The sequence below is a fragment of the Nelusetta ayraudi genome, unplaced genomic scaffold (assembly GCF_046127955.1).
Source record: "Nelusetta ayraudi isolate G7.1 ecotype Tasmania unplaced genomic scaffold, CSIRO-AGI_Nayr_v1 ptg000031l, whole genome shotgun sequence".
Classification (NCBI taxonomy): Eukaryota; Metazoa; Chordata; class Actinopteri; order Tetraodontiformes; family Monacanthidae; genus Nelusetta; species Nelusetta ayraudi.
Genome location: NW_027466081.1, coordinates 5,675,121 through 5,687,024, shown reverse-complemented (window position 1 = coordinate 5,687,024; position 11,904 = coordinate 5,675,121). Strand labels below are relative to the sequence as shown.

Below are 11,904 nucleotides of genomic sequence, written 5' to 3'. Positions count from 1 at the left end.
TTTGTATTTTTTTGTGTTTTGTTTCTTTTGTCTCTTAGGCAAACGATGCACTACAGCCACACACCTCCCGCATCCGATCCAACACTTAAAATAAAAAATAAAAGGAAACCAAACATACAAAAATAAATGCAAAGCCATGTAAAAATGTACACTTGTAGTTCAACTATTTCATCTTTCATAAACTTTCAGACAAAATAATAAATAAAACACCAATATGTTTAATTTAAAAAAAATGGAGACACAGATAAAGAATTGTAAGTGGAGGTCTGTCGACGGAGGAAATGTATTTTTTTGTGGGGGGGGGGGGGTGTTGGAGGTTCGTATATAACATGTTTAATGCAGCTCTGACAGCAGTGTTCAAAAGTTCATCTTTGAAAATAAAACTCATTGAAAATGTCACTGTTTCTTGTCTGGGACAGTATGCAAAATAGCATCTGGCTTCTTGGCATTTAGCCAGCAGAATCAGGTGAAACCTTTAAAAAGGAAAAAAACAGAAGGGGGGGGAAAACTCAGCTTGGTTTGAATTCTGCTGGAAAATGTAAGTTGAAAGTGAGCAGATTCCTTTGAGGGTAGCAAAAAAACGTTTTCTTCTTCATTTCCGCAGCGTTCCAAAAAATGTGCTCCGCTCTTCCTCCGTCAGTTGAAACTGATCCCGGCTTTTCATGTTAAGCTGGGACACTTTGCCACCGGGTGAGAGAAACAATCCACGCCGCTGCTGTTTGGCAAAAAAAAAATAATATATATATATAAAGTTCAACACTTCCGTGAAAGCGCGTGGGGGGCGGGGAAGAAAAACAAGACCGACCGCAGGGTCGCAGCTCCTGTCGAAGATCAACTGCTTGCTTTAACCTTTCTTTTTTCGTTGGTTTGTTTGTTGGTTTGTTTTCTGCTATTTACAGTATTGCACTTAGACTGCACACCATTGCATTTCAGTTTGACTGATGCTTTTTTTTTTCTCTTATTATTATTTTTTTTAAGAATTCAAAAAAAGAAGAGAAGAGGAAAAAAAAACAAGGTACCCTTTCTCCGAGACGACGTCCTTTTTCCTTTTTTTTTTTTTTTTTTTTGCTGATCAAATCCCGATGCCCCCCTCCCGCCTCCCCTCTTTTTTTCCTTCTTTTTTTTTTATTTCTTCGGAACCGTTTAAAGTAGTATCTGCTTGTAGTGCCATTTTTTTTGTAAAACGCCCACATTACAAAGACCCGGAGTGCAAAGGCTATCGTCACTTCTTTTACCCAGGATGCAACACAATAAACAGAATAGAAACAGGGAAGGGCGAGGGAGAGGGAGGGGGGTGGGGGGGGTGTCTCACTGACACAAAATTCTTGGGTGTGGGGGGCGGGGGGCCGGGGGGGGAAACGATTCGTTGTTGCTTTTGTTACAGCATAACAAGGCCATCAAAAGAAGAAGGGCGGAGGAGGAGGAGGAGGAGGAGGCTGCTCCTTCGGAGGGTTGCGTTAAAATGAAAAATTAAAAAAAAAAATTACAAATTAGAAAACAGCTGTGGGGTGTCAGGTGGGGGTGTAGCGGGCCAAGCGTCCCGTTCGGGGTCCCGTCGTTCGATCGTTCGGTCGTCCTGTCAGAGCTCATGCGGCAGTGAACACAGTGGTTGGAGACGAGCACGGCCATTGTTTTGGTTCGTCGTGTGTGGGCAGAGGCGGGGCTGTTGCAGTCGTAATAGTAGTAGAAGAAGAAGAGGAAGCTGGCGAAGATGAAGAGCGGGCGACGGATGGAGGGGGGGGGGATGTAGGAACTGACCAGAGTTCAGGTGCCTCTCCATTTCGGTGTTTTATCCCCCACTCCTGGACCCCCACCATTGCCGTGCTGCAAGCGCTTGGCTCTTTGGCCCCTCCCCCTTTTTTCCCATAGCCCCTTCCCCTCTATTCCCGCTGCCTTCCTACCTGCCTTCCTGCCTGTCTCTGTTCCTAACGTCTTCTTCCAGGGAGGGTGTGACGGACCCACCCTCCCTGACCCCCCCATCGTCGGAGGGGTGGAAAAAAGCCCCCCCACCCACCACCACCACCACCACCACCACCACCTCAGACAGACATCCACATGTGTTTGTACGGTCCCTGGGACGTGACGTGTGCCTGGAGTGGACTGAGCCACTGGCCCCGCAGAAGTCCCGCCTGTTGGGGCGAAAAGTAAAAAGGTTTGATTTCATTGGTATTTAACGAGCGTCCTCTCTCTCTCTCTTTCTCTCTCTCTCTCTACAAGTGGTTTGTTTTGGCAGCTGTTTTTTTTTTCTTGCGACAATTCCCCCCCCCCCCCCCCCCACTCCTCCTTTTCTTCTTTTTTTTCTCTGTGTTACACACATACAAACACTCCTCTCTAACTTTCACTCAAGCGGTTTTTTGTGGGGGGGGGAGGTTTTCTTCAATTTTTGCTTTTTTTTCCCCCCCTCAAAAAAAAAAACAGTTCGTCTCCCCCCACCCCCCCCCCTCTCTCTCTCTCACAGGCTCAGTCTTGTGTGTGTGTGTGTGTGTGAGAGGGCGATTATGGGCACCGGGGAGGGTTGGGAGTTGGGGGTGGGGGGGCGAAGGGGTGTGGCCCCCCCCCGTGCGAGGCGGGGGTCAGAGTCCCAGAGCCTCGGCGTGTTTCCTTGCCTTGAGTCGCAGGTCGGCAATGCTGGAGTTCTTGCTGTTGCTCTTGGCGGCCGCCGCCACCGCCGCCGCCGCCGAGGCCGAGTCGGCCAGCGAGGCGATTGGTAGTCCGAAGGGGGGGGGCGGGAACATCAGGTAGGGGGCGTGGGCGGCCAGGTGAGGGTGCAGGTGCGGGTGGGAGTGGGTGACGCCGTCCAGCTGCAGCTGAGCCTGGACCTGGAGGAGAGAGAGGGAGAGAGAGGGGGGGGGGGGTTAGTCGGCGTGGCCGCCTCGGGCTGCGCGTGTGTGTGTGTGTGTTTCAGTGTGTGTGTGAGGATTTAGGTTTCACGGTCTGACACTATTAAATCCTCCCCCCCCCAACCCCCATCCAATTTTTGCCCCCTCAAAGCTGTTGCTTACTGTGTGTTTTCTAAGAAAATAGTTACGGGCTGCACTCTCGGCCGCCCGGCTCCCTTCCCACTCTCTCTCCCTCTCTCTCCCTCTCTCTTTTTTTTTCTTGTCAGCTATTCTTAAAGTTAATGAATCATACATTGCTCTCAGACACCGCATCCAATTTAATCACCCAGAATCAAAGTCTTCCCGGGACCCCGGCGCAGATTTGTTTAATTCAGGCTGAGGACTGGGTTCTAAACCTCGGCGAAGGCGCCCGGTCTTGTTATCCTGATTACGTATTCAATTGCATAAATAAACAATTTTGCACTAAAAAGACGTCCACGTATTTTGGAGTTATAAATATTTATCCAGACATATTCCTGAGTCAAGGCTGGGAGCGGGCGGGGGAGGGGCACGGCGGAGGAGCGGCGGGGTGCAACCATAAGGAGCATAGAATATCAGTTTTCACATTCTTGGCAATTATTTTATAAGAGGGAGGTGAAAATTAAGCATCCGCTCACTTCAGAAGGAGCGAGCTGAGCCCCCTTGCCATCCCCCATGTGTTTCAGGCCACAGCAGTGGCAGCAGCAGCGGCAGCGGCAGCAGCAGCCGCGGCAGCTAAACTTATTCCGCGCTTTCCTCCTCCAACCCAAACAGGTCGACGCAACAGTCGAAATTTCGCTCCTCCGTCCCCTCGCCGGCCGCGAAAAAACACGCCGAAAGAAAGCTGAGAAGTAGAAGTGTGAAGCTAATCCGGCGCGCGAATCGGGAAGTGACTGCTTCGGCAGTGACAGCAGCAGCAACAAGCAGCCCGATTCTGTTAATTTTATTGCATTGGTTCACTTAAAATAGGGTCGGAATTGTGTGAATTTGTTGGACTCTGACGCCGCTTTTCCCAAATCCAGCTGACGGGAAACACGACGTTGTTTTCCCCCCTTAAAGATTCTCAAGAAGTCGTCCGTCGCCACCAAACAGGTGCCGCCTCTGATAAAGACGCAGGTCTGCCAGTCGGACCCGACCTTTGGCCCCGGCAACTCACCCACACGCTCTTCTTCTTTTTCTCTATTTCTCTTTCCTTCCTTCCTTCCCTCCTTCCTTCCTTCCTTCCTCCCTGCCGAGCCGAGCCCATCTTGGTATGCAAGGCCCGGAGCCTCGGCTCCTGCCTGCGCCGCTCAACGCCAATATCCATCACGGCTACCGCCCACCACCCCCAACCCCTCCATCCACCACCTCCACCCTGCCCCCACCAACCAACACGCTTTCATCATCTCTTTTATGTGCTGGCGCTCCTGCCGCACCGTCGGCTTAATTAGGACGCCGCTTTCCGCTTTTTTTTTTTTTTTTTTGACGGGGGGTGGTGGTGGTGGGGGTGGTGGAGGGGTCAAAATCAGGCAAAGCGGACGGACGGACGGAGGGACTGCGTGCATCTTAAAGTGCCGTCCGGCCTGACCCCCGGCGCACTCGGTAGCAGCACCGGGGGCCGCAGATCCGTCTGAGTGTGTGTAAATATAGGAGACCTACTTTGACTCCTGATTCCAGCTCAGCAGCTACTCGCACACACACACACACACACACACACACACACACACACACAAAGCTCAGGCTCATTCGCTTTGACCTGTTTCTTTTCCTCTCCTCCTCCTCCTTCTTTTTTAAAATGACTTTCCTCCTTTTTTTCAGCCTCTGCTCACAATAATCGCTGAGTAATCTTGGGCCTCTTTTGCCCCGCCATGTTTTTCTAATTCCCTATCGGCCTTTCGCTGTTATTGTTATTTCCCTCTCGCTTGTCATGCACTGACAGCATGTGACGCAGCAGCAGCAGCAGCAGCAGCAGCAGCAGCAGCAGCAGTGGCCTACCTGTTGGAAGGGCATCCGCAGGGCGCCCATGTTGACGTAGGGAGCTACTCTGCAGGCGTCCAGGTGGCTGCCGCTGCCCAGGATGACACCTGGTGAGAAGGGAAAGATGTCTGTCAGACAGCCAGACAGTTGTTGTTACATGAGATGAGCAGGTCACAGGTTTATTTTTTTTCTCTCTTTTTGTTTGTTCGCTTAAGTGTTTTTTTTATTTCCGCATGCAGTTAAATAATAAAATAAAAACGGTAATATTGTCAATCTGCAAACAAATAAAAATAAAGAACTAAAAATAGCTCAAAGAAGGACGTCGGTTATAAATAAGATCATTCAAAGGGTTCGGTTTAGAAGACTGGATATTCACCTTTGTGCATCTGGTTTTCTTGTTTTCGACACTTTGCTCTTCTGTTCTGGAACCAGACCTGCGAACGACAACAAGGTGTGAGGGAAAAAAATAACAAAACAGTGATAAATCCTGCTATTTAAAAAAAATAGAACACAGTTACTTCTATTTTTGGAAAAAAAAAATAATCCTGTCAGGCCTAGTTAGCTATTTAATTTCAAAGACTGCCATTAAAAACTCAACTTAAATTTAAAATCTAAAAGAACATAAAAACAATGCTCGGCTTCCATGTGTGTAAATGGAGCTGTGCTCAGCTCCCTGACAGGTCAATATAAAATCTTAAAATTAAAATAAAATGTTGGATTTCCACGTATAATCATAGAAAAAAATCTGGTTTGATTTTTGATATCAAAATGACAATAATTTTCAAGGGAAAACAATTGTTTTTATTTTTGCTTATTATCCTAGAGCTGCATTCTACAGAAAAACTAAACAAGCAGAAGCATTTAAAGCGAACGCCAATAATAATAATGATAATAATAAAAACAACGACGACAAACTCCATCCTCGTCCTTTGTGTTCGGTGCTGCCGAGGCCGCGCTGTTAATCATCATCAACCTAATTTGCGTCGGTGACTAACATCGTGTCCCCCCCTCCCCTTTCGACCCCGCAATGATTATCATTTACAGACGCGAAATTAGCGACCACAAAGGGCGCAGGGCTGATGATGATGACGACGACGACGACGACGATGATTGTGAAGGTGGTGATGATGAGTCAAACTGCCGCGGAGCCATTTTGAGCTGAGTGTGCGCGTGGATTGCAGTGCCAAAACAACAACAGGCCAGTCGATACAACTGTTCGATAAATAGCCCCAAAAAAAAAAAACATTTTGAAAAATAAAAATATCTAGACCCAGAACAAAAATATATTATTATTACTATTATTATTATTATTATTATTATTATTATTATTATTATTATTATTATTATTATTTATTATTATCATTATTATTATTATTTTTATTATTATTAGTAGTAGTAGTATTAGTATCATTCATAACACACACATTTGTCAGGCACTTGTTGTTGTTGTCAGTAGCGTGTGAAGCCTGACAGCTGTAAATGATGTGTGTGTGTGTGTGTGTGTGGGGGGGGGGGGGGGGGGGGGTTGACTAAAGGTGTTCGCGAGGAGGATCCCAGGTTGATCTCTCTGCATATGGGCGCCGTGTAATGCCCGCAGCAGATAAATCAGGACCTAATATTAGACGGGATCAATTCCAATTACGTGCCAGTATGTTAAGCAAAGTGAACTACACTGGTTCAGACAGTTATTTCTTCATTAAGGGCCACTCAATGACGCGGCCTCGCAAACACCCTAATCTCATTTCCGCTTGGATTTTTTTTTTTTTTTTTTAATAGAGACAGTGAATAATGACATTTAATTTAAAGCGGCGCGCCGGAGAGCCGAAGATATTAGTCGTAACCGGATTTGCTGCCCGCTCCTCGCCGAGCTCTCATAACTTTCAATTAGGATCCATTGACAGCTGCTCGGAGCGCCGCTTCTTTTTGTCGCGAACGGGGCTGCACGTCGGGACAGAACGTGGCCCCGGGCCTATTAAAGAAGAAGAGGAGGAGGAGAAGGAGGAGGTGGTGGATGAAGTGGTGGTGGTGGTAGTGATGGGCCACCGAATAAGACAAGTTTGAGGTGCCTTCTTCTTTTTCCAAACCATCGCACAAACACAAACACACCCACACGGCCCTTCAACCGCGTTTACACCGTCCATTATTTTAACACGCACTCAATAAACTTTATTAGTGCACCGCCCGCGTTATGCACACGACTGCATCCCGGAGTGTTTCTGCTGGGGAACTTAAAAAAAAAAAAAAAAAAGAACAAGAAGAAAAAGAAGAAGCTCCTCCACTGGCGGCCCTTCTAATGGCTCTTATTCATCCGATTAAATAGCTGAACAGCGGCAGAGTTCAGCGGCGCAATCGAGTTATTTCTAATCCGTTTTTATGGGGCCCACTACATCAAGCCGGTGGCAGATATTACAAGGGGGAAACGATGAGGGATACGAAGTTGACACAAGCGGCGCGTCTTTCTTCCCTCCTTCTCTCCTGCTATAGCAGCAGCACCTACACCCACCCACCCACCACCACCCAGCCCTGCAGCAGCAGCAGCAGCAGCCATTCAGGCTCTTCATTCATTTTAATCAATGGTTGGGATTCTTTTTTTTTTTTTTTTTTTAATCCATACACCCTCCTCCTCCACCACCTCCACCATCACCACCCACCCCGAGGCTGCTGGGACCGAGGCTGTCGGCTCCACAGGCAAATTTGCTGTTGCTGTTATTGTTGTTATTGTTGTTGTTGTTGTTGTTGCTGTTCTTGATGTCCCAGAGTGGTGATTTAACGCCGTGTCTGGGTTGGAGCGCTTGAAAAAAAAAATTAAACGAATACGTAAATAAAAATGAAAATCGTGAGTGTCTTTTGTTTTGCCTCGTGGACGTTGATTCAACACACACGGGTGCGCACGCATCTGCTGACATATTTCACTCGTCAAAAATGAGAAATAAATGTCACCGCAGGCAACGGTCGTTTTTCATCTTCTTTTTTTTTTTAAAGTGCAGATTTTTTATTTTTACGAGATTTTTTTAAATCGATTTTCTGACGACGTCCAACAAATAGAAATCGCAGCGTTTATAGCCAAAGAGCATAAATAAAACAGGAAAACAAACCACGCCACATGTGGACGTCATTATGGTACAATTCTATTCGAGCCCTTTGCGCTAATCACTTCCGTGTTTGGAGAAAAGACAGAAAGTTTCGCGCGCGTCCTAAAACCACGAGGTCAATCTCTTGGATCGACGAGATTATAGGCGAGCATTTTCTGATATTATCTGTCTGTTTTACAGGCAGACAAAACAAGCGGAAGTGTGTTTTGTCTATGGCGCTATTAAAAAAAAAAGAATTAAAAAAAATGTATTTTTTTGCGGACAGAGACCTGCCACATACGCACCAAAACTCTGATTATGAAAAAAACACACACACACACACACAAAAAAAAAAAACCCGCAGGCCGCCGGTTGTTGCTGCGCGACTCACTGCACCACATATGTTTCATACGAGGTTTCTGCTTCCTCGCAAGTTCCTAAAACACTATTTTTGAAACGTGGATATTAACCGAGGGCGCTGCAGGCAAAGAAGAAAAAAAAAGAAAAACCTCCGCGTCCCTGCAGTCAGCATCAGAGAAGAAGCAGCATCGATTTTTATTTGTTTTGATTCTGCAACGGATGACTGAGAGGAAGAGAAGGGGGGGGGGCGTGTGTGTGTGTGTGTGTCTGTGTGTGTGTGTGTGTGTGTGTGTGTGTGTGTGTGTGTGTGTGTGTCCCTTTCACCCACCTGCACCCTGGCCTCGGACAGTCCCAGCCGCTGGCTCAGCTCCTCGCGCATGAAGGCGTCCGGGTAGTGCGTCTCGTCGAAGAGCCGCTCCAGCTCGTTGAGCTGCTCCAGGGTGAAGTTGGTGCGACTCCGCCGCTGCTTCAGCTTGCCCTGCGCGTCCTCGTCCTCCGACTTCACGTCCTCCTTCTTCTCTTTGCACTCGTATATCCCTTTTTTTTTTTTTTTTTTAATTGTTGGTGGTAGGAGAAAAGGAAAGTAAGGAAATTAGAATCAGAACGATGCGGTGTGTTTTTTGTTTTTTTAGATTGTTGCGCCGTTTTGAAAGCGGATTGTTTGCTGGGGAGACGCAGCGAAGAGGCCCGTGGCTGCTGCTGCTGCGCCTCCAGCCGCAGCTCAGTCGCCGTTCACAGGCAACAGAGGCTCAGTCAACACCTGGCTGTGGAGGATGGAGCTGCCGGAGAAAACGGTCACGATTTTTTTTTTTTAGAGTTTTCTCACGCAGGCTGTGAAATGAATTCCTTGTTGTTTTAAATATAATATTATTTATTTATTCGAATCCTTCAAATCTGCTTCCATCTGCCTTTTTTAAGCACGACTCCGGTTGTCAAGCAAATACCACCGCCCCCCCCCCGCCCCCCACCCCACTCCTTCCCTTCTTTTAAAAACTGTATATTCTCCGCGCTATTATTAGCAGCCACTTGACAACCGCCGCAATTACTGACACATTGTGCTGTTTGTAGTGCGCTGACGTGGAAACGGCGTTACTCGCGAGCGAGAGGTTGCTGCATCGGATTTATAGCACCGGGGGTAATTCGTCACCAATTAATGCCACTAAACGGGAACCCCTGAACTCGATTTAAAGGGAGATGTATGGTGGAAAATTAAGGAAACGAGTGACACCGTGTGCGGATGAGGAAAACAGGCCTGTAACGCTGCGTATAATAACAATTATCGAACTTCTTAAACTATTAAGAAATGACAGGAGATGTATAGTTGTTGTTTTTTTTTTAACAGGGTTAAAGGTTATTTCAGCTGACAGCAAAGCAACGCAGTCTGAAAAACGGCACGAAGAAAATTTAATAATTTAAACTGTATATTTTTGTTCATGGTCCACCTGCCGAAAGTACAAAGGGTTATGAAAAATTTATCGTACGCCACATTTCATCGCGAGAATTAATTTGCCACGCAGAGAAAAATAAAAAAATAAAGTGAGAGTGTTTTAAAAATGTCTGCAACCTTATAAAACACATCATCAGCAGACCTTTTGGGTTGGAATCAAACTATTAAATTCCCAATTTTTTTTTTTTTTAAATAAAATAAAATCAAATGAAAACACACACGCGTAAACACCGTGGATCCAATAACTTTTTAAATCACAATAATTTTAGCAAACGACCTGCCTGAAGTTAAAAACCGTCCGTGAGAGGAACGGCCCGCCTCCTCCTCCTCCTCTTCCTCCTCATGGAAAATAATGTAGTGTAACAGCGATAGTACAGTGTGTAGCCTTTATCTGAGCGCCGCACCTTCACGTGCGACTGCTTTTCGCTTTTCTTCTAATCTTTTTTTTGGTTTTTTTGTCTGTTTCGTTCATTAAATTTAACAACGCCGATTTTTTTTTTTTTCGCGGAGGAGAAAAAAAAACATTCCGGAACTTGTGCTGAGAACATTTCCGCGACGCAAAAAAAGAAAAGAAAAGAAAAAGGCGAAGTAACTCACACCGAACTGAGTGGAGATTGAGAAAGAACAAACAGAAAAGGGGGCGTTTAAGAAAAAGAAAAGAAATAACAAATGTATACATAATTTCAAAATCAGAGCAGCGGCTTACCCTCGGTCGCCCTCGACACGTTAAAGTCCTTGAGTTTCTCCTTGTCCAGCTCGGCGTGCTCCTTGAACAGATGCACCGGGCAGTGGCTGCCCTCCGTTATGTCCTGCAGGTTGCCCTCGTGCGGGCTGCCCAGCTCCCGCGCCCGCGCCAAGCCGCTCTCCAGAACTTCCCGGTACGTGATGCTCTCCTTGCTGCTCTCCTTGCTCTTCTGATCGAACGACTTCGACACGAACGCCGTCAGCTCCTCCATGCCGGCTCCTGTCGCTCTGCGGCTCAGCTGCTGCTCTCTTTCCCTGCCTGGCCGGGGCGAAAAATCCACCGTGACGCGTCGCGTCTCTCGCCTGCAAAGCCCCCCGTCTTCCTTGCCTTGCTCTCTCACTCACTCTCTCACTCTCCTTTCTTGCGTTGGAAAAAAAAAAAGCAGCTTCTGCTCTACTGCTCCGTCTTTATTACTATAAGGACTATTATATAAATATATATCGGGTTTTTTTTTTATAAAGGCAGGCAAGCGGCGATGGCGAGGAGGGGTGGAGAGGAGGTGAGATCACTCCTGCTGTTGTGACTGTGTATTTGAGAGCTCACTATTTATACACGGCCACCTCAGCCCGCCCCCCACACCCGCTACTCCCGCTTCCCCCCGCCGATCTCCGCGTCTTGAGCAATTACAGGCCGCCTCGACTTTGCAGAATTCAACTTTCACCAGCTCCTTCCTCCTCCTCCTCCTCTTCTTCTTTTCTTCTCTCCCTCTTCCTCCTTCCAGCAAATCAATGGCGGAGCCGACGGAGGCGGTTAATTGAATTACGGGGGTCATTAAAATGCGCACGGTGGCGCTCTCCTGCGTATGGGGTGATGGTGGTGGTGGTGGTGGTGGTGGGTGTAGATGGCGGTTATGGGGTCTGATTAATTCGGTGAAAATTTAATCAACGCGATTACGAGAGGGTAAAAAAACAAACCAAAAAAAAAACAAATTTGAGGCCGCAGGTTTCTATCGTCCTCTGGATTTGTGGCTGCTTGTTTGAGGAGTTTTTGGAAACGGGCACTTTGCGCATCAAGGAAATTTTGGTCCCAAAAATGTTCAATTTAAATATCTGGTAAATATTAATTCCAACAGGCTACCATTTTATCTATTTAAAAAAATTAAAAGAAGAACAAGGCCCACACATTTTGATTTGTGACATTTTTATTTTTTGAGCACTTCCCCTTGAATCTGATCGCAAACTGTGTTAAATAGCGATTAACATCAGACACGAAGGGGGCAGCCGCGCGGATAAAACTGTAAATAATATTAGCGTGTAATAAATTCCCGTCCCTTTTGAGTATTCACTTGTAATCCTTTGCGGTTTCCGGTTACAAGTGTTCGGGGCTGCAAATCAATAGATAACAGCGGTGGGATTGAGAGAGTGAGAGAGTGAGAGAGAGATAGAGAGAGAGATTTAAAAAAAGAAAAAAAGATGTTCCCTCTATTTACGGGATTTTTCATGGGGGAATAAGTGAGGCCGTAATGGC

At 46.7% G+C, this 11,904-nt stretch overlaps 1 protein-coding gene across 2 annotated transcripts; it reads right to left on the bottom strand.

Moving 5' to 3' along the window:
- Nucleotides 1-2,031: 2,031 nt before the first annotated feature.
- shox (shox homeobox) lies at nucleotides 2,032-10,967 on the bottom strand. Of its 2 annotated transcripts, none has more exons than XM_076031074.1 (6): nucleotides 10,399-10,967; nucleotides 8,574-8,782; nucleotides 5,191-5,248; nucleotides 4,833-4,942; nucleotides 2,607-2,819; nucleotides 2,032-2,129 (listed from the first exon to the last, which is right to left on the bottom strand). In XM_076031074.1, the coding sequence occupies exons 1-6, from the start codon at nucleotides 10,646-10,648 to the stop codon at nucleotides 2,040-2,042; spliced, it is 930 nt and encodes a 309-aa protein (XP_075887189.1). In that variant the 5' UTR covers nucleotides 10,649-10,967; the 3' UTR covers nucleotides 2,032-2,039. The 2 variants fall into 2 exon arrangements, with proteins under 2 accessions (XP_075887189.1, XP_075887190.1); XM_076031075.1 differs by having other exon boundaries at nucleotides 4,833-4,921.
- Nucleotides 10,968-11,904: the final 937 nt, after the last annotated feature.